This window comes from Bactrocera tryoni, chromosome 4, assembly GCF_016617805.1.
Source record: "Bactrocera tryoni isolate S06 chromosome 4, CSIRO_BtryS06_freeze2, whole genome shotgun sequence".
Lineage (NCBI taxonomy): Eukaryota > Metazoa > Arthropoda > Insecta > Diptera > Tephritidae > Bactrocera > Bactrocera tryoni.
The window spans coordinates 3,914,315-3,939,969 of record NC_052502.1 but is presented as its reverse complement, the minus strand read 5'-3'; the positions used below and the strand labels follow the sequence as shown (position 1 = coordinate 3,939,969).

At 37.7% G+C, this 25,655-nt stretch overlaps 1 protein-coding gene across 8 annotated transcripts in view; it reads left to right on the top strand.

Annotated features, from left to right (window-relative positions):
- Window positions 1–25,655, top strand: part of LOC120775670 (eye-specific diacylglycerol kinase) — a 242,124-nt gene that overhangs the window by 162,985 nt on the left and 53,484 nt on the right. For 4 of the 8 annotated variants that reach the window (XM_040105939.1, XM_040105940.1, XM_040105941.1 and 1 more), the window contains exons 1-2: window positions 12,853–12,961; window positions 16,304–17,733. The exons of the other annotated variants lie outside the window; for them this stretch is intronic. In XM_040105939.1, coding sequence (XP_039961873.1) covers window positions 12,872–12,961; window positions 16,304–17,733 — 1,520 coding nt within the window. In that variant the 5' untranslated portion in view covers window positions 12,853–12,871. Of the gene's footprint in view, window positions 1–12,852; window positions 12,962–16,303; window positions 17,734–25,655 lie in introns of those variants that run through there. 8 annotated transcript variants of the gene reach the window in all.

Genomic DNA, 25,655 nt, shown 5'->3' with positions numbered 1-25,655 from the left:
GGCATGTACCCAATAAACCTGCGGCATTGTCACGGACAATTATGTAATTTGATTATTTCCTAAAATTTTAAAAAATATATATAAAAATAGTTCTTAACTTTTCCTAGAAATCAAAGCGTCTAAGCACACATTTTTTTCTATTTTTAGGCTCAATAGTATTTACTGATTGCAAATTTATACCATAATCTGCCTAAATTGATTAATTCAAGAATAAAGTAGGTATGCAGGAATCGGTTTTTTGATAAAAAAAAAAATAATAATTTGTTTTAAGTTACATTTGCCCAAAACGGTTAATTCTCATCATGATATTCGTAAGATCTTCTTAGTTTTTGCCGAATCATCAAAGATGTGTGTGGTCTAGCGTTGTCCTTTCTGCTTATCAGTACTGGCCGTTCTTTTTCGATTGTTTACTTCAATCTCATCAGTTGTTGACAGTAGAATGTAGAATCAATCGTTCGACCAGCCTGGCGCAACTCGTAGTGGATGATTCCTTTCCAATACCACCAAAAACTCAAAATAACCTTTTGAGGCGTCAATACTGTCTTTGCGACCATTTGTTGAGCTTCACCACGCTTAGACCATAATCTTTTTCGCATATTATTGTTGTATTTGATCCACTTTTCATCTCCTGTTACCAATCGCTTCAGAAATGGTTCGATTTCACTTCGTTTCAGCAAAGAATTGCAGATGTTAATTCGGTCCATTAAATTTTTCACAGACAATTCATGTGGTACCCAAACATCGAGCTTCTTTTTGTAGCCAGCGTTTCTTAAATGGTTCAAAAACGTTTGATGATGAATGTTAAGTTTCTTAGCTTATGTGACGGTCTTGGTCAATCTTTCCATAAGTTCATCGACTTTTTCAAGGATAGGTCGACCAGAATGAGGTATCTTTCACATCGAAATTTCCAGAACGGAGCGAGCGAATCATTGTTGTGCTACACGAACTGATACAGCATCTTCACCGTAAACTTCGCAAATTTCTTTGATGGCTTGTGTGGCATTTTTCCCTTTTTTATACAAAAATTTCAGAATATAGCGGATTTCTTCATTACTTTCACTCATTTTTGAACGGCTGTAACTTTTTTAAACTTTTTTTTCGCTAAATGAAGCTTAAAATTTCATCTTTTCAAAACTGTATGGTATGACACAATGTGAGATATGCGACTGCAACGACATTGACATTAATTTTGACAAAATACGAAAAAACTTTTTCGACTACCCAGTATATTATTTCTAAACTGGGTGAAATATTTATCTCTTTATTTTACAGTTATGGCAATAATAGTGCAAAGAGTGGAATACATATGAAATCTGGTTACGTCATTTATAAATTTTAGATTTTTTGCTTGCTGGGCTACTGCCACGCCATGTAAAGTGGCCAGTTGCCACGTTGGTGTTAGTTTTTTCTATATTTGCACCAGAATTCTATCAAGTTTCGAGTTGAAAAAGTACGGAGGAATATTTGTAGCTGTAAATATTTGCTTTGTTATTCGTAAAAAATCCGAATTTCACTTCTGTCAGCGAAGTCAATAACCCGTTTCTCTTTTCTAAGAGATCAGTACACACCACGCCCATTGAGAATTTTTACACCACGATATCATTAGAAATATGTCGTTTTTGTAATGTTTTTTGTTTTCATTACATTATTTAGTTCTAAAAATATCTAAAGTCTCATATAAGAATTAACTGACTTTCCGAAGGACACGCAGTGCAGGTCTAACCATTATGGCCTTTTGTTGTCATATTTGCCATATGAAAATCAATTTTAGTAAAAATAACAGTAAATGTAAATACAAAGTTGTGATCAAACAATTTTTGATGCTTCTGTGCATAAGTGATATGAAGACAGTGAAGAGCAGCAAGCGGCATGTTGAAGGAGTGGAGAAGATTGTGTTGTTTGTGAGTACTCTTTACTCTATTTGATAGTTATAGACAAATAAATTTACATATCTACACCTTTGTATGTGTAAGCTTACCGATTTACAGACTTCACTTTATTTATTTTTATTCAAGGTTGTTAGGGATTTTACAGCTCAGGATTTAGGAATTTTTCATCTCTAAGAATGGCCAGAGAAATTTACAAATACAAAATAAAGCGGCATTTCGTCCTTCAAGGCGTCTTAAAAGTATATACATATATAAATGACGGTACCGAAGCTCCTTTCACAACGCTTAAATGACTTTTGATAGCTGCAAGGTTGTCGAGTTTGTAGCAACACCAAATTGTCTTGGCACTTAACTCTGAGATTATTGCAGTAGAAATATGCAGATGCAGTCACATAAACATTTAATGTCAGTCAGTATGCTTAAATGCACGCACACAGACATACATATATACAGCCAAAGTGGTTAGTGGTCGTCAGCAGGGGAGAGTGCAATAAAGTAAACGAAAATGGAAAAATACCAAAGTGACTTCTACACAAATCTTTCTCACACAAAATTAAAGTGGATGCCTTTACCGGCTCGAGCAAGACTTTTTGAATTTGAAATACCGCAATGAGCTGTGCGTCCGGCGCACTGGCGGGCGTCAGCTCGAAGGCCCAGCATTTTACACAGATAAAATGTGTTTTGTGTTGTCAAGACTCAAAAGTGTTAGAATTCTCGCAATAAGTTATTACGCCATATTAGCATGGCAGAAAGCAACAACAATTGCACTACAACAACGGCAACAACAGCAGCAATGCTGAGTCAGTGCATATCGCCACCTGAATCGCCTCGATCTGGAAACTTTCGCACCGCTGCAAGGTGCTAAAATGCAAACGCGCGTTTGTGTGTGTGCTTGTGTGTAGTGGTGCAGTTGGTGATTTTCAGCAGTTCTCGCCACTCGGTCGGTTGAGTTTCATTTGAATTTTCACATAATTTGTACTGCGGAGTTTTGCGCAGAACTTTGAAAATTATACCGCCAGATTCGCTCGGAGCCGCACAAGATATGCAAATTGTTGTGCGGTAAACTTCTAACGGTGGTTTTAATGGTATTAATCGTAGTTAGAAGCTGCTGCTGCATACACGCTAAATTTGATGATCAAATGAAAAATAACTGTTTTTTTGTACCGAAATGATCAGGTTTGTGATATTCTCCTGAGTCCCAGCTTTACTCCAATTTTCCTGTAGTAGGAACTATTTATTTGTTATATAATATGTTTAAACAATAATTGTTTGATTTTATTTTTGATAACTTTTGCTCTGTTTCACCTTTCTCTGCTTCCCTCTTCTCTAGAAATCAATCATATTCCCGTTACTTTCCGTAGTTAAACTTGCTTTGACAGCGAAGCTAATATTTCCATTTATCACAAGCATTACTTTTATGCACATGGTGAGAAATCAACAACTATTTCATTGCTTTCACCGACACATCAACAGGCAGCTTCAATTGCTTTCCACGGAAGCCAGATTCATGAGATGCTAAGCGTTTGAAATGTGAGAGTTGATAAACTTTGCTACTCTCACGCGGAGCAACACGCCCATACATACATATGTGTGTAAGAAACTTCCTATAAAAGTGTTCAATTTGTATCGTATGCTTTTAGGCGCAACTTATGAAGTTGATCAAGATCACTTTTCTGATGGTTTTTGGGCAGATTGGTTCACGAGAGCTGTGAATTAAGTAGAAATTTCTATTATAGGTCAAATTTGTTATAAAAATTCTACCCCCCTCTTTCCAAAAACGTATTTAAAGCAATGTTTTTATATATTTCTAAGCAGTCATCATTTATTCTGAAATGATTTTAAAATAATGAATAACTAAAAACCCACAAGCGAATTAAACGTTTCCAATAAATTTTGGACGGATTGGAATTTCACAATTCATTTAAAATATATATGTATGTAATTTTTTATGGTAGTCGAAAAAGTCTTTTCGTATTTCTAATCAAACTTCAACTTATTTTTTTTTATATTTATACTAATAAAAAATCATTTTGGTCGACCACTTTTTTCCATTTTTCCGCTAGAGACATTATTCCATCGGTGTAAAACTTTCAACATTGTAAATCGAGATTTTGAAATTTCCAGATCGTAAGCAGCGAACCATTGTTGTGCTACAAGAACAGATAGAGCATTGTCTCCGTAAACTTCACAAATTTCATTGGTGGCTTGCTTGGCATTTTTCCTTTTTATACAAAAACTTAAAAATACAGCGAATTACTTCATTATTTTTACTCATTTTTGAACAGCTATAACTTTTTTCAACTTCCCCGAATTTATTTTTTTTTATTTAGATGAAGCTTAAGATCTCACCTTTCCATTACTATATTCCCAATGTGATAGGCAAAACTGGAGATATGCAGCTGCAGGGGTATCTATTGACAAAATACGAAAAGACTCGAATACCCAATATTATGTTTTTTAAATTTTTTAAACCATTACACCATTTTTCACCATTACATTAATAAAGGAGTGTTTATTACATATATTTTCGAAGTAAAACTTCTCTCTGATCTTCTTCTCTGCTTGTTCGTGGCCAATGCTACTTGGCACAGCAAAAAAATTAAGCCGAAAAGAATTCAATAAGATATTTGCCTTCCTCAAAGTTTATTTCTCCTTTCGCGGAAGTTTTTCATTTTATATGTTGTTTCGTAGGCTTTTACTTTAACCCACTTTGCATAAATTCGCAACTGATTGTCGTGTCGTGGGTCGAGGCTAAACAGAATCTTCAATTGCCTGCTTCGCTATTTCAAGAAACCAGTCTGCTCGTGCACTTACTTACATCCTTTCAAATAGTCACTTGTTGGGTAGCGTCTGGGGAGTAAGTCGTCAATTTCCTTCCGATATAACTGTACATGTAACTGTAAATAAATTACTCGTGTGCACAAATCTTGCGCTTGATACTCAAGTCTTTGTCACTGTGTCAAGAATTTGGGTTACGAAGCCGGCTGAGCGCCAACAAGAAGTAGACTTTTTAAAAAGAATGAAATATGCTAACACTCCCGCTTAAATTTGATGAAGTTTTCTTCTGTTGCGTGAACTCGTGCGGAAGAATTCTTTATTGCAGTACAGACAGAAAGTTACTTAGTGAAATTACGGAAGGAAAAGCTTAAGGAACCATATAAAAGATATGCATGAATATATTATTACATCGACTTTGTTTGGGAAGTAGAATGAGAGGCATCATACAGCTCTACTTTATACATATGTATATGTACAAAAGTATGTACTTGTAGAACATTTCCTGATTTGCTTAATTTTCTAAAACTTAAGCAAGTCTTGCGTTCCCTTTTTTCATCAAATATACTTAACTCATATTAACACATAGAATGAATCTAACAATTCACATTTCAAGGCTTGATTGTCTTCTCAATTCTAGCCATTCGAAAGCAAACCAAATTGAGCTCTCCAGCTTTACAAATTACCCACAACGCTGTCTACATACATACCTACATACATATGTATATGCTAAGTCAACATTCAATAGTTTTGAACTGAATTCGACGACCATTGCATACTCTTAAGCAGCACCCTACTTGCTTGAGTGCTCTAACTTTCAACAATCACTGGCAGGCGAATCGAACAGCCACCACTTGTGTTTGAATATGTGTGTGTGTGGGGCGAGCATTATGTAATCTAGTTGACAGTGAATAGTTTGCACTCACCTCGAAAGCGAAAGCAGCTCAAAGCAATCACTTAGCAGTCAGCAGCCTCGCACTTTTTCACTCGACCAGTCTCTTACACTTTGCCATTTCAATGAGCAGCCCTTCAAAAGTATTTTTCTTTACAAATTCGGTTAGTGGCACAAGTGGCAATAGCTTAATCACACATTCTTATACTTTTTACATTGATTTAACATGTTTACAGACACAACTTGGGATAAAGTAGACCTCCATAACCTGAAATTTAAGCATAGAAGTGCGGTAGTGGAATGATGTCTCTACTGTTCTCTACATTTTTCGAAGTGCGAAAGAAATTAGGACACAAAAACATTATTCGGAGAGTACTAGCACTGAGAGCCAAGGTGCACGTTGCTTAGATCCCCTCTGTCGTCTCAAAATGCTTGTCTTTCATCGGTGTTTTCAGGCAAGGCAACAAAAAAAGTCCAAGGGGGACACATCTGGGCTGTAGGGCGGCCGCAGAAGCGTTGGGATGCCGGCCTTGGTTAGGTAGCTGTTCACAAGAAAGGCGATGTGAGCCGGGGCGTTGTCGTGGTGCGACTTCCAATCGGCTGCGATGTCTTGTTGGACCCGGTTGGCCCTTCGTATGAGTCTCTTGAGGACTTCCACGTAAAACTTGGCGTTAACGGTTTGTCTAGGTTCCTCCTGGATTCAAGGTGGACGATGCCTTTGATCCACACGAGTCACATTGTCGGCGTTTGTCGAAGTCGCATGTCTCCCAGCACGGTTTTCATCACCGACTTCTTCTCTCCGAAAAGGCCTGGTACCACCGAAACACACCACTTCTTGCTAAAGCAGTATCTGGGTAAGCCTGCTTGATCATATCAAACGTCTCTGTATACCGAATCCAGCCGGTGCAGCACGCTCCGAAGTACAGTTGCGGCGGAAGAAAATCAGTCCTCTTACTTTCCGGACAAGCCCTGTATATTTAGCTTACTTTCGCGAAGGTTACAATCAGGAAGATCCTTAACTACAGCAAACACCACGTGACCAATTAACAACTTGAGTTGCGTGTTTTCAAATTGGAGACGACGGGATTTGGGACTCATTCCATTCCGTCAAATGTCAGCGGAAATTTTGGTGGCGCGCTGCTTGTAGCGTACCAGTAGGCGCAGAATTCGACTGTGGACCATTCTGAGCGAGTGGAAATCCAGCATGCAGGTTTAATTTCAATTACAAGCGTTTGAGGCTTCCCGACTTCCGTGCGAACAGAGCAAATACACAAATTAACATAAAAATGTAACGAAAGCATGCTTAAAGCGTGGCTCCGCAGACTTGTGCGAATGTTTGTTTGTATGTGTGTACTATTCGCCACCGACGCTAATTATTTGCGTTTTTCAGATTTCCTTTGTTTTTGTTTTTGTTGTGCCTGAGTGGAAAGCTTTGCGCGGGCGGTTTTCTGTGAAGTTTTTTGTTGTTTTCTGTTTCATTCAGCGAATGTTGGTTTTGATTTCATTGTAGCTTTCTGCGTTCTCCGTTCACCGTTATTCGTTTTTCACTCTTTTAAATTCGTTTCATTCTTACTTTCTACCGCTGGCTGCGCAACACGCTTGGCCGCGCAAAGTTAGTGTGGGTGTGTAGCTGTAAGCATATGCGTATGTGTGTGTGTGGGTGTAGCAAGCACTCTCAAGCGGAAAGCATCGTAAATGCGCAAGGAAGTGGTAAAAACTGGCGGATAAATAAAAGTTTGAAACTTTTTTATTTCGTTTTGTTGTTGTTGTTTTTTGTTTGTTTGGTTTTTCGAAATGTGGAAAAGTAACTAAATGAATGAATGTTAAGGCGGTCGAAACTAAAGTTAAGCCCGCCGGCGCATGAACCGCGCCTTGTAAGTATGTGTGTGCTTTTTCGCGCGCCTGAAAGCTAACAACTGTTTACTAGCGCTATCCTCGACTTCGCCCTCCACCCACGCCTTCGGCCTTTCCGCGTGTTTGCCTTGGCTAGAGATACAGTTACATTAAAAGCATGTAAACGAGAAGTTTTATGCTTGTGTACGGCGACAGTGTGCTGAGCGAGTCGTGCAAATCATTTAAAGCTAACGGTATATATGTACATATAAAAATACTAGTTGCACTTTGTTGGTGTTTTAAAGAGGAAGTTTTGCAATTTATACGAGTGCAAGGTGTGTTTATTGTAGTGGAATAACAGTAAATGTGTAAAAAATAAATTTTATAGTTTTGGGGTTAACATGATTTGTCTTCACACAAATACATGCAAAGAAATATATATGTATATCCATACAAAAAAAAAAAATTAAAAATAGAGTTTTAATATTTGTTGCAATATCCCGAGGTGAAAGCGAACTCTTGAGTAATAAAAGTCTCGTAGAAAACAATAAAGAGGGAAGCGAAATCCTAGGAGATCATGATGATGATTTTTACACTAAGCGAGTCAAAACTCGGTTAGAAATTTCCTAATAATATTTGACAACACCGCCAATATTTCAAAGTTTCAACCAGACTTATCGTGTTTTCAGAGTTTCTAAAGTTCAAAGAATAGCAATTGATGATTTTTGTTAAAAGAAAATTTGTTAAAAGTCACGGGTTTTTCAATAAGAGCGCTACAAATTTTTTTGTAAATAAAACAAAAACAATTTGCAATATCATGGCCACCACAGACACGCTTGTAGAAGTCCAGAAGCTGAACCCAATTTTCGACGGTTTTCAAGCATAAATCGGCAAATACTGCTGCAATTTCACTTTCGATACTCGTACAAAGTTCTTCAATCGTTGCTGGTTTATTGCCATAGATCATAGACTTGACGTAGCCCTACATGAAACAGTCTAACGGCGTCAAATCGCACAACCGTGACGGCCAATTGACTGGGCCATTTCGTAAGATAACACGTTCATGAAACCTGGTTTTCAATAAATCGATTGCGACATTTGCTGTGTTTGTTGTGGCGCCGTTCTATTGGAACCACATATTGTCCAAGTCTATATCATCCAATTCGGAACAAAAATATTCGGTTATCATTGAGCGGTAGCGATTCCCATGCAGAGTAACGTACCAGTCTTAATCATCACGGAAGAAGTACGGTCCAATGACCCCGCTGGCCCATAAACCGCATCCAAACGTAATTTTTTCAGGATGCAATGGTGACTCATGGCCAATATTTTGCTTATTGACAAAGCCATTCCGCCAGAAATGAGCATCATCGCTGAATATGATTTTTCGATGAAAATCCAGATCATTTTCAAATTGTTGCTCAGCCCAATTCACGAATAGCACTCTTAAAGTTCATGATGAAATGGCAAAACTTACTTGTTTACAGACGTCTGTGTACAACTGTCTTAGCAAGTTGTTTTATTTTACGGAACTCTTAGTTCGCAAGAATATTCTCTTCTACATACATACAAATCTGTTTATATTTTATTTAAATTCCTGTATAATATTTTCAAGTTATAAGAGACTCCTAAATGCAATACAAACTTGTTCAAAGATCTTTTTGATTTGAAATTTTTTCCCTGCAACTTCGCATTCGCAGCGAATTATTGAATAATAAATGTGAACATGAATTATTAAGCGTTCATTATGCGCTTTTGAACTCTTAAAGCTTACCGCTAGCTGTAGTTCTAACGGCGCAACACGAATATTGCAACAAAAACAGCAATAACAATAATAATAGAAGTAATATTTCAGCTGAATTTTCCGACATTTTCCAATATGCAAAGTCAGTTGATAAATCAAGGCAATACATCCAACTATAAAAGTAATGAATCATTCGAAATGTGTGTGCTTCAATATTTACACAGCACACTCAAAATATGAAATTGACTTGTAGCTCCAACGGCCAACTAACAGCAAATCATCGGAAATTGTACACATCGGTAATACACTCGCCCACATGCATACACACGCATACACATGCATTCATGCATGTTCGAAATAATAGACCAAGGTAAAGAATGTAGAATTGATCGAAATGAATATGAATGTGTGTGTGTGTGTGTGTGTTTGGAGATAAAGATTTATGCTCATATCATATTATGTGTGGTCGATTCTTATTTTCACAAATAATTTTCAGTTGTCTATTTTCACAGAAAATCCTTATTTTTTGAATTTAGATTCGGAGAATCGCGTAATTATTTTTAAAAATATTACACTCAAATCTATTGTGCTGTCTGATATTTTACGTAAAACAAAGCTTTTCTTTGATGTAATTTAAAAGGAAATAGAAATTTCAAAGCTACTAATAACTTTCTAACTCATAATTTCAACACATTTGTATAAGATTATGTATTACAATCGTTTCAAACGTCTGCATGTCTGTTTACAAAAACAAAACTAGTAGCTAAAAATTAAATTTTATATTTAAAATATTCGCCTCTTTTGGAAAGAAAATATTAAATATTGCATCATATTTGATTCTTCCCTTAAGGGGGGAGCCTGCTTTAAAGCTTCAAAGAATCGATTTTTTGAGTTTTTTTTGGGAGGGAAAGAAATAATTGATTAAAGCGAAATTTCTAGGGCTTATAGTTGTATATTTGAACATCATTTAAAAATTTTTTGGATACGAAATCTTTGATATTCTAACTTTGGGCAGCAATTGCCAGATGCATCTCGCACGTGCATTTGTCGAACGGCGGGCAGGATGCAGGTAGCAATTTCTATCGAAAAAAAACAAACTCAAAGGGATTCATAGTTTTTAATAATTTATTTTCTAGTTAAACTAAGAAAAATCCAAAAAAAGTGTAAAATTTTACAAATTTTTTAAAAATTGAAAAAAGTGGTTTTTGACCAAAAAAATTTTACTTTATGTTGTTTAAAAGTATGTTCAAACTTGACTTTTCTTAGTTTTTTTTGTTTAAATAGAAGGTAATTTAATGCCAAAGATAATAAAATTTGTCCCATTTCCATACGACGTTTAGTTTTTTTTTTCTATCCTGCCCGCCAATTAAGAGAAATCATAAAAATGAAAAACCGACGCGCGTTTGTCAAAGTTTTCGCTTTTTGCCCAAGCGCTCATATATCTGCTAGACGCTTGGTCACTATTTCTCTTTTAGCTTCAAAAATATTTCGAATTCCCATTTATAACTTTAAGTACATATTCTTAGATAATTTTTAAAGAAATTTAAGCAAAAAAAAAATCGAATTTTTTTCGAATCGAAAATTTATAAAGCAGGCTGCCCCCTAAAATAAGTATACATGTTCAGTACGTACATACATAATTTGCTTAAATTCGACCCGGATTGGGAAAAAAACATTTATTTTCTTATAAATATTTATTATGGCCTTTCAAATATGCTTCTTTTGAGCCAATAAAAACGTGCCAACACTTAATCCAGTTTTCCATACTTACGTATTATAAGTCTCTACTCGAGTTTAGCATTGACAAGTCTCATACCCGAAACATTACTCAAAACATTACCCAAAACTTTACCAAAAACATAACCAAAATATTACCCAAAACATTACCCAAAATGTTTTGAGTCGATTCATAAGAGATCTTGAGATTCTCCGTTATCTCTATGCTGTCATTGTGACGATTTTTGATGACTGTTTTAACTTTTTCGTTCACAACAAAGGTGGCTGGATGACGCGCATGTAGAAAGTTTTATTTTTTGTCTTGGCGCCACTCAAATACATTTTTGCAATATTTTCAATGGTTTCATAGGCGTGATTCCATTGGAAACGCAAAATTTCAAGCAAATTCGTTTGTTTTTTTTTTCAAGAGCAAAATCGCCAGACAAGAAAGTAGTAAGCAAACAACTGCCTAGACACACTGATTGATCAGATGGAGAGGGTTTTGATTCCAAGGATATTGTAATGTAATATTTCCTTCATCTTGAATGCAAGTGTATTTTTGATTCTTATCTATGCAATTGAGTTTAAGTGAATGAAGTTTAACTTTATTTGAACCCCATTGAAGATGTTAAATAAACAAAGCGCGTGAAATTTTCAGTAAATATTTTCGTGTGTCTCAAAAACTAAATGAAATTTAAATGTATAAGTATTTAAATGAAAATCGAAAGTGAAATTTTGAAGACTTTTAAGCGCCTTAAATTGTTTCACTTGCACACGGCCAGGCAACATTTGAAGTTGGCAAAAAAAACATTTAAGAAAAATAAAATTTCATAAATGACGCTCATTTAAAATTTCTCTTTCTCTTCCCTTTCTTTGCCGTTCGATTTTCTTCTCAAAAACTTTACAGCAATTACTTTAACTTCGTGTTTCTCACAGCTGCTTCGTTTTCGCTTTGCCACTGTGTACAAATGACGTGAAGACAATCAAACCAAAGGCAACAAATAACAAATCGCGCGATAAACGGGCCAACAACAAACAGTAAAAACAACGATTTACCACTAAATATACCCGAAAGACGCCGGAAACACCGTTATTCGCAGGCTAAGGCATCAATGCAAAGACCAACAATCGTCCACACGCCAGCGCATACCAACAAAAAGCAATACAATCACAACAACAACGGTCAGTGTTGCCGGCATTGCAATCACCAATGACTTCAAAGAAGAACTGCCGAAAGGAAAGTAATCGAAGTGCAAATCCACAGTGAGTCGTTATAACGAAAATGGGATTTGAAGACGCCAGAGCGGCAGCTGTTAATTTCGCTCAGCAAAAGCAAAATGATGTTCTTAGCACATGTGTTGCCTATTTAATTGCCGCTTATCGTTGGGCCTTGCCGGCAATTTGTGCGCCGCAGCGGTACGAGCGCCGAGTCTTTAGCAAAATCGAAGCTAATGAACCGTTACTTACTTACGGCAAATCAAGGGAAACTGTAGCTGTCAGCGTTAATAGCGGTAATCAAAGCGATATCAACAACGACCACAACGACCACAACAACAACAACACAAGTTGTAACTGCAATAACAACGGTGTGACTAAATACAAGATGCGCTCACAGCAACAACAAGAAGTAGAAGAACAACAAAAGCAATATCGCCGAAGAGCCAAAAAAAGCAGAAACCAGAAATTTACATTAAGGACACGTAGTGCCCATCAACATCCGCCCAAAAAACATAAATACCAACTAGTCTTGAATAACAGTTAAAGTGTTGTTATTGACAGCTCAAAGCAACCAACAGAGAAACGAATAACAGATAGGATACCGTAAATTACAGCAATAAATAGATATAAAACAGAAAATCAAACCAGTGAAGCAGGCAGAGGAGGGCGGATAACAAGCACAGCCGGCACTCAAAGAGAGCCTGCAATTAAACGAGCCAAAAATTAAGACACAAATAGCGTGGCGAAGAGAACAAAGCAGCAGCAAGGCGTAATTAACACTTGTGCAGAGGAAGTTACGGCAAAATGCAGCGTCTGCGTACGACTTTCACGCGCTCGCGCACCCCCACCGGCGCCGAGATGAAGACCCAAAACAGTCTCGAGGTGCCGAAACAGGTGCGAACCCCTTGTGGATGATAATTTGAGCAATTTTTACTTTTCTTAAAATTATTGTACTTGATTTTGTTGCTGTTGTTGCTTTATTGTTATGTTCTTACTAGCGAAAAGTTGTGCGGGCGAAGCATGCCGCTTTGAAATATTTAAGCTTTTTTATTTTTTGTTAACGGCACAATATTTCTTGATGTTGCATGGCAATATTTAAAAACTATCACTAAATAAAGTTAATATTATTTAAATTGTTCCAGTTGAACGAATTCATATAAGATTTAACCAGTACACAAATTCATCAATATGACCAGGTTATTCAATAAGTTTTGTCGTTTGACAAGAAAAACACAATTTTATGATTCAAAATTCACTATATTATTCAGTATAATCTTGATGAACAGTAATAGACTTGCCCAAACGATCTTCCAATCTGTGGATCCTATCCCTGAAGTGAGAATCCAGAAGGTCTGCAAAATGCAAATCAGGTCTTTTTTCACGAATTTTTTCCTTCAACTGGTCCAAAAGGTTGCAATAAAATTCAGAATTAATTTTTTACCAGTTGGCAAGTAATCCACAAACAAAATTCCTCTCCCATCCCAAAAAACGGATGCCATAACCTTTTTGGCCGATTTCCAGACACGAATTAGTTTCGAAGCCGAACAACCAGGCTCACACCACTCTTTAGCTCCTTGTTTTGATTCAGGATCATGGTGTTAAGCCCAAATCTCGTTAATAGTGATGAATCGACACACAAAATCCACTTAATCCTTTTCCCAATCCAAATGTTGCTGAGAAAGTCGCATTCGAATGTGTTTTTGTTCCATTGTTAGCGAAAGCGGCACACAGCTTTCTAAAACCCAAAATTTCACTTAAAATATGGCTCACACTACCTATGGAGATTTGTAGAGCCTTAACTAAATCTCTCTTAGTCAATCGACGCTCTTCTTTTTGGGCTAGTAGCAATGCCTTCTCTTATCGAACGAGAAAACTTATTGATCACTGGTAAGTCACTGTTAAAAACGGCCTTTAGGATGCTCTTAGACCATGTTTTTATAATAACAAAAAACTGCTTTTGCATTTGTGCTACAAAAGATGAGTATATTCTCAGTGATTGGTGGTTTAATAAGGGCAAAAAAAAAATATGTTTAGACACAACATGATGATATCAAAAGTGTCCCGGCCTCGAGACCCAAATTTCCACGAAACTCGTTGCAAATCAATGCTTGCAGTTTCATATTTTTTCATAGATATTCCAATGGCAAAGATTATAAGGCACAGTCTGTACATAATCTTATAGGGAAGTGGTAACATATTTTTTGCGCTCCTTCTTAATTCTTATTTGTGGTAAAATCCGGTTATGCCATAATTCTATAAAAGAATCAACTTACACACTTAGAAGGCTATCAGGATATCATCAGCAGAAATCTTCGCTGAGTACGAGTCTTGAGCACGACTTTCCAGTTCCGCGCAGTATCTTGAGAGCATTAACATTTGAGTATATAAATATATAATCTCAGAGCTTATGGCGAGGCAACCACAGAAAGCTTAAAGGCATTCCGCCCAAGTGCCTTTTCTTAAGCCGGGGTATACACCCTTTTTAAGCTAACCAGTTGTCCGGGGTGTTATGGCACCGAATTTACTGAGCTCACGTTAAATTTGTTGGATTCATGCCATCAGATCGAAAACATGAGCTCAACCTAGCTCTTTATTAACATTTTTCACAACTTTTTATGCGTGATTCGTGTCTCCGGACACGATGACTATGTGGAAAGTAATTCGCAAGGACATAAAAATGTGCAAGCACTAATATGAGCACAATAACGGTAAATCACACAGTGATTGTGAAAAACACAACAGAAATTATAACAACTGTTATGAAAATTATACATCTGCCACCACAACATCCTCGATGTACAAATATATGTATGTGTGCATGTATGTATGTACATATGTGTGAACTCCAATGACTGGTGTATTTGCCATTTGACCGGGTGACAGGCCACATCGCACACCCCGCCACATACATTCATACACACGGGCACGCTATTGGAACGGCACGTGTTGCATGTAAATCTCTTTTATAAATACATATTTGCATACTTTTAGGCGTAATGTGTGTGAAAATTGGCGGATATTCGTGCAAAAGTGAAACAAGTAACGAGTATAATCAAAACCGAAAAGTAGCACGATGCCGATGCCGACAACCAGCAGGGTGGCGGCAAAAACAATGCCGTTAACGGACTGCTGTCGTAATAATCATAAATTTCACATGTAAATCCCTTTTGACATATGATCAGCATATTTGCACTGGAGCACCTGCCAGCACACAAACACAGCGACCACACACACACACACACAACTACAAATGCTCTTATGTGCAATAAATAAATATTTGTGTGGTTGTTGTAGCCCGTGGACAGTTGTTTGTGACGGTACTAACAAAAACCAAAAACAATAAAAACTTTGCCTGTCACTCATTTTGGACACTTTTCAGTGTTAATCCGCTTAAACCGACGCCTACACCTCCGACCACACACACACATACAAACGGATGCGAGCACATATTGGCTTATGAATTATTTAAAATATTTATTTTTATGTCGGAAGGGGCAATGGGTTGGTCTGCTGAGTATGTTGATTTTGTCCTTTTACAGTAATTGAAAGGTACATATTACGTTTGCAGGTAATGAATTATGGAATTAGGTAAAAATAAAAAAAATTCAAAAAAATGCAAATATAAAAAATAATGTTATTTAATTTCAATATTGAAAAGAAGAACAAGGAGAACAACAATAAATTTAAAAACCTTTGAATTGATTTAACATAGTCCATGCCATCCACTCCAAGTTCCATGGTATTTGGTTCGCCCACTCTTTGCGAGTGCTTATCTCAGCAATAATTGCCAGCAAGAACCGTTGACCACTTCCGTTCCAATTGCCAGCCTTGCATGTTGCGTTTTAACATGTTCTTTACACACATCACACGCTCATATCTAATTGCATGTCCAAACACACCGCCTGCACCACACCCCCCAATCACCGGCCTGCATGTCCGTTCTAGATTTCAAAATGTGTTTAGAATTCTTTTATTTCGCTTTTGTTTCTATTTTAAGCGCAGCACGCAGCTAAGTCCACATTTTTATAGTTTTTGTTTTTGTACTTGTACGGTTGTATGAGTGTTTGCATGCAATCTCGCCGTAAATTAAAGCAAATTATAAGTGTGCAACAGCAGCAGCGTGCGCCTTTTAATAACCTCAACATTTTCTCTTTCACTTTTCTCTCTCCAATCCCTTCGCTCCGCGCGTTTGTGGATAATGAATGGTAATTATTCGCGCTTTTCGCCCGCCAACAGGTGCGTTCCGCTTCGTTTGATGAAATGCAATTAGAGGCGCAACGTGTCTCGTCTCACCTGCTCAAGCAGCAGTCCTCGTCATCGACGGAAGAACGTTCGCTGGACACGGGTCTGCTGCAGGTGCCGCAAGCCACGCACACGCAACGCTCACATTCCTTCGACTCGGCGGCGGCTTCTGCGGGCAGCGATGACTCGGGCACATTCTTGGAAGTGCCACGTCGTAACAAGGCGCGTCGGAGTTCGTCTACGAAAACGCCACCACCGTGCGTGCACTGTATGTACTTGGAGGAGTATTTGAAGCAGCAGAAGTCAGAACAGACATTACATTACATGGCAGGTGATCGGCGTGAATCGATATCACTGTCATACGGTTACAGCAGTTCTGACGACGATACAGACATCGATGGTGTGAGTGTGACGGCGGACGATGAGGTGGTGGAGGAGGACGATGAGGAGGACGCCGCCACTGGCGATGGCACCGAAACTGGTGGCGGTTCATATGAATACGATGATGCGGCACTGGAGATGGACATCAGATTGGGTGGTTTGAGCACGGGCAGCAGCATTGAGGAGTCACGTGCACGTCTGCCACGTCAAATGCGTCGGCATACCATTGGCAGCTCAGTGACCACATCGGAAGATGAAGGACTAGAAGAATCCGAACATGATTCGCCGCACTTTGGTAATACGTTGCTGCCACCTTTGCCGACGACACCTTGCGGCATCACATTTACACTTTCGCCCACAAACGGCGACTGCCCGCCCTTTCCGTATGCTTTCCCCATCGATCCCGGCTCGCCACCACCTTCACCATCCATTTCGCTGTCCGTATGCGACAGTCCGATGATGGAATTGCCACCACCTCCGCCCATCTCACCACTTGAACTATTGCCTCATTCACCCATCTTTGATTTGCCATTGCCGCCACCACCCGGTTTTAGCAGCCGATTGAGCGCAGCGGATGCAGATGATGCTGCAGCAGTGCCACCCTCACCGACCGCCATGCGTCCACGTCGTCGCTCCATCTCACGACAAGAAGCGATTTTCGTTGAGCCAACAGGCAATTCGCTGGAGAATGTATCGCAGGGCGAGGATGTCAAGTCGTCCGTGGAGGCGGTGGATTCGGTGGATGAGGCGTCCACAGTGGCTACTTGTGGCTCGCCGACAGCAGCTAAACATGCGCTGGTTGTACGTGATATTTATCTAACTGTACCTGATTTGAAGCGCGACCGTGCCGCCTCGGTGGACTCGTGCTTTTCGAAAATGTCATCGGCGGGCAAAACAGAGGAGCTGCAGCCCAGCGAGGATGGCTGTTTTCTCACCGTGCCGAATATAAATGCGACCCGTTCGCGATCTGTGGACATTGTGCTGCCGACCGACGAGCAGGCACGCTACAAGGCTCTCGCCATGACGGGCGCTTGTCGAGACGGGTATGTAATGCTCTTAACTTCTTGTTTGTTATTCAGTTAGTTGGCTGACAACTTTAAGTTTTTGTTTGTTTATTGTTTTAATATACTACCTTTCGACCGAATTAGAAATTGATATTGATTGATACAAATATATTTAGGCTTAAAATCACCAAGTTTCTGAAAGAAACGACTTTCGACTTAGTCACATTATTAACCAATCCCGATAATCGATTAGGAAAATTGTACTATATAGAGCAATAGCGATTGTGAGGTAAATGATAGCTGAGAGAGCGCAACTTCTTCTTAGAAGCTTGATAGAATCGGTCAATGCAGCTAAGCTTTCGTGTTTTTTTAAATCGGAAACTGAATATTTTAACGATTTATATTACTACATTTAATATTAAGCTAAAATTCCTGCAGGAATATTTTTCTCTCTTTATACGCGTATTTAGATTCGTTTTTACCCATCAACTCGTTAAGTTAGTCCTTTTGGCTCACCCCAGTACGTGCATAAGTTTTGTCTAACCTAAATGTTTTGTAAATTATGAGAAAAAGATTTGCATAAATTTCACTTACACTCGTCTACCCAAAACCCTTCATTTTGTAATATATTTAAACTGACCCTACTTGACCCTTTTTATCGCCACAACACACAACACTTTTTTGTTGGCTTATGCTGACGTTTGACACTGAGTGAAAGTGTTTGTGTTGATTTGTAGGCAAGCTTTCCATTTTCATAGGTTCCGTTATAAAATGTGAGTGTCTGTGTTCATATTTTTGTGATTTCTTTTTATGCTTTGTTTTTGTGCCACAAAGGCGGGATTAGGGCATTAGTTCTACAAATAAAGTAGGCAAGTTGGTACTGTTAGTTTAAGGGTTATAATAGAAATTATAAAGGTTTGTACCACAGGGTTTGCCCTTTTGGACCAACATTATTAGGTCACCTATTACTTTGGTGTGATTAAAATCTAAAAAAGCATCTTCGTAGATGTATTTTGGTATGGTACTAAGGCTTAAGAATAACAGTTTTGATTAGCTCAGACCTTAACCCGATATATGTATACATATGTGGCACTTTAAATCACCATACAGCTGTTCGGATGTTATAATTTAGCATTACTAAAATTATTTTATAATTTTAAACTTTTTTAAGTAAAATAATATAAGGCGAATATGAAGACCAAGTACTTAGAAGGTACGTCTTTTTAAGTACAAAGTATTATATTATCTTAAAGATCTAATTGCCAGATTGTTTATACCAGGTTGTTGAATAAGTTTTGTCGTTCGGTAAAAGAGGGCGTTGCTACGCCTCATTAATTATTTGTTTACAAGCCATTTAGTGTCGCCGTGCCACAGTATTTTTTTACAATGGAAAAAATTCAATTCGTGCAGTGATGAAATTCTTATTTTTGGAAGGTGTCGCACCACGAAAGAATGTTAAAAGTGTACAATGACTGTTCACCTACAATTAGAACAGTAGGAAGATGGGTTGCTGAACTTGAACGTGGTCGTACAAGCTTTGAAGACGATTCCATTTGTATCCAGAACTCAAAAAATTCATGCATTGCGAGCGTTTTTCATCAAATGAAGAGGTCATAACGGCTGTTGAAGCGTATTTTGCAGATCTTCGGGATCCTCACTTCAGGGTTGCGATCCACAGATTGGAGGATCGATGGAGCAAGTGCATTAATGACCAGGGAGATTATACTGAATAATAAAGTGTATTTTGAATCATACAATTGTGTTTTTCTTATCAAACGACAAAACTTATTGAACAACCTTGTACACTAAAGTATAATGTAATTAGTTTCTCGCAATCAAACCCATTTTAATACCTGGAAGAGTACACACACTTATTTACTAGCCTTACTCAATTTGATTTTCATTATGACACTATGCCGACTAATGACCTGACTGTCATTTGAGAAGTGTCGAATTCCACCTGAGTCTAAATGCGAAGTAAATTCGAATTTTAGCAACTTCAGCGATACCTTCAAAATCAGCAGCTTCATTATTGATACCCACCACGGCTTAGTTACATTTTTGTACTCTAGAGTCACAACTTCTAAACTTTTTGCTTTGTTTTTATATTTAATCGAGTTTAAGATTATATTTCGTTCGATTCTAAATACATTCTACGCAATAGTTCATAAAATAGTGAGAAACTTAAGATAAAGAATGAACACACTTTACTGTGTATAGAGATGTGTCCCTTAGGGCAAATCATTATAGATAAATGTGGGAAACTTTTCGAATCAAAACAGTTCTTACTGTGCCACTGGCGCTTAACCTATGTCTCTGTGAAATTAAAAGTTCATGCTTTCGACCTCGGTGTCGCTCATACGCCACGTTGTCCACGTTAAGAAATATCAAAATAGCCAATGACATTTCTATTATAACATCGCCTTCGGTTGCTGCTCGTTTAATATTTTTGCTCTTTTTATTCAAATTGCGTCGAGACGCTTTTAACTACTTTTATAATGGAACGACCAAGCTGCACAGCGCACCGCACCCGCTATCGCCCCCGCTGTGGCCACAATGCGCATTTAAACTTGAAATTGCACTTTTCCACTTTAAATTATGTCATCAAAGTGAAATTGCCAGGGCATTGGACGACATGTACACACGCGCAAACACGTACACAGACATGCCTGTAGTGGAGCTTTCGCAGGCCTTTCATTGTTAAGGGGCCTCAAGTTCGTTATCATATTTTAAGCAAATCAATATCATAAAAATTCTCAAGAATCAAATCATTTGGATGCCTGCGCCTCGACATAATTGTCAGTCGAGTGAGTGATGAGGCGCGTGGCAGCTGGACACGCTGCGGGACACATTTCAGCCGAAAATGAGGTTGTTATTTGTACTCAGGAATTCGCCAGAAATGTGTGGCGAAACGCATTTAAAATACATATGTATATACACACACGTAAGTAAGTAAAAAGTAATTCCGCGAAAAGCGTCAATGAGCAGAGAAATTAACAGTACAATGAATGCGTTAACGGTTTGCAACAATTTGGAAGTTGCAGATGTTCTTCCTGCTGTTGCTGTTGTTCTGATTACTGCTGGTAATGCTGTTGATGAGGCGAGACATGACAGCAAGTGATTTTGTAGGTTGTTGCCCATGTTTTGCCCCCACCACACTGCTTCTGCATAAATGTGCTGTGTGTGTGTGGGTGTTCCCGGCCGGCAAGCAAACCAGTTGCCATGGTGGCCAATGTGTGCTGAATTCCTAATTTCTCTGCTGACGGAGGCGACATTTCCTGCACTTTTTTGTTTTTGTTTACATTTTTGTTCTCAAGTGCTGCTGGCTGCTGGGAGGCTGTCTCGTTGGCGGGAACTGTCGTCTGCAATTAGCACACACGTGGCATAATTGGTTATCTTGTTTATTGTGGCAGAAGCAGCGACAAGAGCAGCTCACATAAACACACATGCGAAAATATGTATGTATATGTACATAGATGTATTAAGCAAACAAAAATAATGAGAAATTCTTTCAGTGGATAACAGCCTGAATCCACAGCAAACGTTCTTTGGAATAAGCGAAGGATTACTTATAAAACTGTAATCTATAAATAGATAATTGAAAGTATTCCAGAGAATCACAGAGTGCACTTGAGGTCAAACTAAATTTATGTAACACACTTTTAGAAATAAGAAATAAATAATAGAGAAGCTAAGTAGCTGAACGTGGAGTATCATATGTGTCAAAATTGGGTAGTCGAAAAAGTCTTTTCGTACTTCCTCTTCAACTTTTTTTACATTTATAATTAATAAATAAACAAATATGTTCCATTTTGTTCGGCCACTTCCGCCATTTTTTCGCTAGAGGCTTTATTTCATCAGTGTAATTCGAAACTTCGAAATTTCCAGAACGGAAGCGGGCGAACCTTTGTTGTGCTACACGAACTGACACAGCATCGTCTCCGTAAACTTCAGACTTTTTATTGGTGGCTTGCGTGGCATTCTTCCCCTTTTTATACAAAAATTTCAAAATATAGCGAATTACTTCATTATTTTCATTTATTTTTGAACAGCTGTAACTTTTTTTCAACTTCCCTAAATTTTTTTGTTTTGGTTAAATGAAGCTTAAAATCTCACCTTTTCATCATTATATTATATACGAAAGCAACGACAACTATTGACAAAATACGAAAAGATTTTTTCAACTAACCAATATATTTTGGGGGGTCATATCCAATTTAATGTTATAAAAAAATAAATTAACCAAAAATAGTTGCATGCGAAATTAGCGAAGACGGATTAGAAGAATAAGACCAATGATCATATTTTTCTTTCTCATATGCTTCAGGTATACAGATTTGGACTTCCATTGAGAGACTTCAATTAGTATTCCCAGATATATTATCTTTATTTTATTTTTTTTTAGTTTCTATTCATTATTGGATGGTCGCTATCTCAGATCAAATTAAAATGTATACAAAATATTGCCCCGATACCAATTAAATTGCCATGGTGGTCAATCTATTCAACTAAGCCAAATGAAACGACCAGAGGGACACCGTTCTGATATTTTTCACATAGGTCAAAAGTTATGAATTACCTCACCAGAGCCATGTCCATAAGTCTATGTTTCGCATTTCCGAGCTACACATTTTGTACATATATATTACTTCTCAAGAGTATTGGATTGCTACTAAGAATTGTATTTTTAAAGATCTTTGAGAATGGAGGTCCACTTTTCGGCAAGCACTGAAAAGGCCCTACAACATTATTTTTTTTATACTGAGCTTTCTTCATCAGTTCAACTATTCTATTCTTATTAGTTCTACTATTAAAGCTTAGAAAACTTCCATAATCGAATATAATAATCCCTTCTGCTCAGATATATGTATATAAATGATAACCCTGGTGTTAAGCTTTTACGTCATTTGCGGTCACTGTGCGCATTCGGTCACAGCTCAAAATTCAATCAAAAAATCGCTTAGGCGCCACAAAGCCATTCAAATAAAATTAGATGCGGTTCGAACTTTTCCAACTTTATTATTGTTGTTGTTGTTACGACCAGTTCAATGAACTTTGTAACTGTACTTATGTCGTGTGGTAGCTAACATCAAATCCCGCATACACACATATATAGACTTGACTCTCACATAAGCTTTTACTAGTATTTTCTATAGATTCATCCCAGAAGCCGCTGAAACTTTCAACGTTTGAAGTTTGTCGATGAAATGTCTTTAGCGCCATTCAATCATTTTCAATTTAAGGCGGTTGTGGCCACAAATATACAAGTAGTACATCGACTTAAAGTTAACCACTTCTCCTCAACAGTGAAGTTATTTCTGTTGCCACAAAAAAATTGCGGTCATTTAAAGAAAAAACACAGCAAAATTTAAACTAAAATTTTAAACAAAAATCTAAAAGAACAATTGACTTCAAGTATAAAACATAAGATTTGTGAGCACCGACTGCCACGCGTCTAACTGTCATTACCAGTTGCTTACAACAATGATAGCGGGATTAGCAGTAAAGCTCCACAATATGCTTCTGCAGTTGGACGAGTCCTCGCGAGTCTGTGTCTGCCTCCACAAACCGATAATGGGCTACACATTGTGAGTAATAGCTGCAACTGCCAACCAAAACTGCCAGCCAAACGCCTCCTCCCGTGTACATTTCATTGCTCTCTATAGCGAATCGGCGAGAGCGCGAAAAACGCAAAGACAGGCGAATATAAATGACAAGTCGTTACGTAAAACAAATTTCTTCGAATTATTTTTGCGGATATTTTATACAACCCCGGGCTCTCCACCCACTCTTTGAACTCGCTGCTTTACTTGTTTCCATTTCACTGCTCTTTTTAACGGTTTTTATTAGTGAAGATGTGCGTTGGACACCATATTTATTCGCTGCTTATTACTCCCTCTCCACATTTTCATTTTTATTCTACTCTTTACTCAAGTTTACTGAACCCGGCCTAAAGTAAATGAGCAATTTATTCATTTCAATTTGCTTGACGGCTTTGGCTGGCTCTTCTCCTGCCGTTACTGAGACACTTTCCGCTGAAGATAATTTGTGGCCATTGTCATTTGTCTCACTTGTTAGGCAATTTTGAAACAGTCATCGGAAAGAGTTTACTTGCTCGTACTAATCCTCAGAAGATTCAATACAAAACGCGCTAAACGCTTGTAATCTGTTTCAAAATTGTTACCAAAAAATTTAAAACAAAATTAAACACTACAATACGGTTATTCACCTGAAGAGATAGATCGACAGAATTTATAGACAAAAAAAAATAAAATTGTTTCTACCTTTTTTACTATCTTATACTTTTTTAACAATATTAATAAGGCAAGGCAGACGGATTATTAAAATATGGTCATCAAACTAAAAAGAAAAATTAAAGGGGATTCCTGTTGACAGTTGCCAACTTTAGAAAATTTTGAATTAAAAAATTGCATGATACTCCTTTGAGATAAGTCTTAGTTCAGCAAAACATTAGAGCGGGTTGATTTGCAGGGTACCAAAAAAACGAAAAAATCGCATATGAGGAAAATGTTCAAGACATCATTCTGAACAATTTTGCCAAAGAGACTATGGGTCTAAAACCGGTTTCGAGTCAACGATTTAGGATCTTAGACTCACAGTCTCTTAGGTAAAGTTAGAATGATCCGCAGAACATACGCGCTTACGCGACTTTATGGAAAAAAATCGAAATCTACCCGCTCTAATGAACATTTCTACTCCATCTGTAAGCTGTTAACGAAATCTCAATCAGAGCTAACTCTATGAGAATTAATGTCAATTAAAGGCGGTGACAGCAAATGGCCCCACAAGGAAACGGTATTTCGAAAATGCTGTCGGGTCAACCACAATGCCAAATAAACACGAAATGTTTTGAGGACGTTGAGTACTTAATTCAGCAATATTATTACTGTCACACACACAAACAGACGCACTCAAACCAACACATAGAGCACGAACTGCTCGCATTGGTACACACATACTGTTTGTTTGTGTCGGTAAATTTGAACACGTGCCATAGAGGAAACGCTGCTGGCAGCAAAATCTTGTCACTCACTCTCTTTTAAACTTACACTTTCCGGGACACACACACACACATGTGTGGCACCGATAGACACATTCACACCGACGAAAGGACAGCGATTCTTCTGCTCTGTGCGTATCTGTGTGCTTGAACTTACGCTCCACATTTTACCGCTTCGTTGGCATTTTCGCACATTTCCTTTACTTTTTATTTGCCATTTGCATGTCACAGCACAAAATTGCCTATTTGATGGTTGGGCAACATACGAACGCACACGTCCACACACCCACATATGCTTTTTTATGAGTGAGCTTAGTTTGGGTCTTGGCATGTTATTTTTTGCCGATTTTAGCAGATGAGAAAAGGTTGGCATGCCAAAAGGGCGTTTTGTGTGGTGGAACATGGCAATGAATTGCGAAATCATGTTTTAAAATGAAAGTGTATCATTAATTCTAATCTAATGATTATCACGCTCCCAGCGGCACGGCAGCATATGTACGCGCTCATGAATATTTATAAAGACGTTTTATTGGAACAAAAAAAACATTTTATTTGGCTGTGTATTAATCCACATTAAATTTGATTATCTTTCGGCTTTGAAAAAACGAATTGAGTGACAAAAGGCTTTTGGTTTACTTAAACATAGGCATTACTGGATATTAAAAGAAAATAAATGTTTTTATAAGGTTTGTTGCTGTAACAGCAACAAAAACTCAACGAAGTAAATTGTAATGTTATTAAAGCTCTTTATTTTTTGTAGGCTTGAGTATACGAAAGAGTAAAAATGTTTAGGAATAAGTAAGAAAAATATCACAAACCTCCTCACTGACTAGATTAAAACATATTGTGTAGTCAAAAAAGTCTCTTATTTTTTATTAATCAAATTTCAAGTTATTTTTTTTTTTTAATTTATAATAATAAATATATTTTTTTATATGTA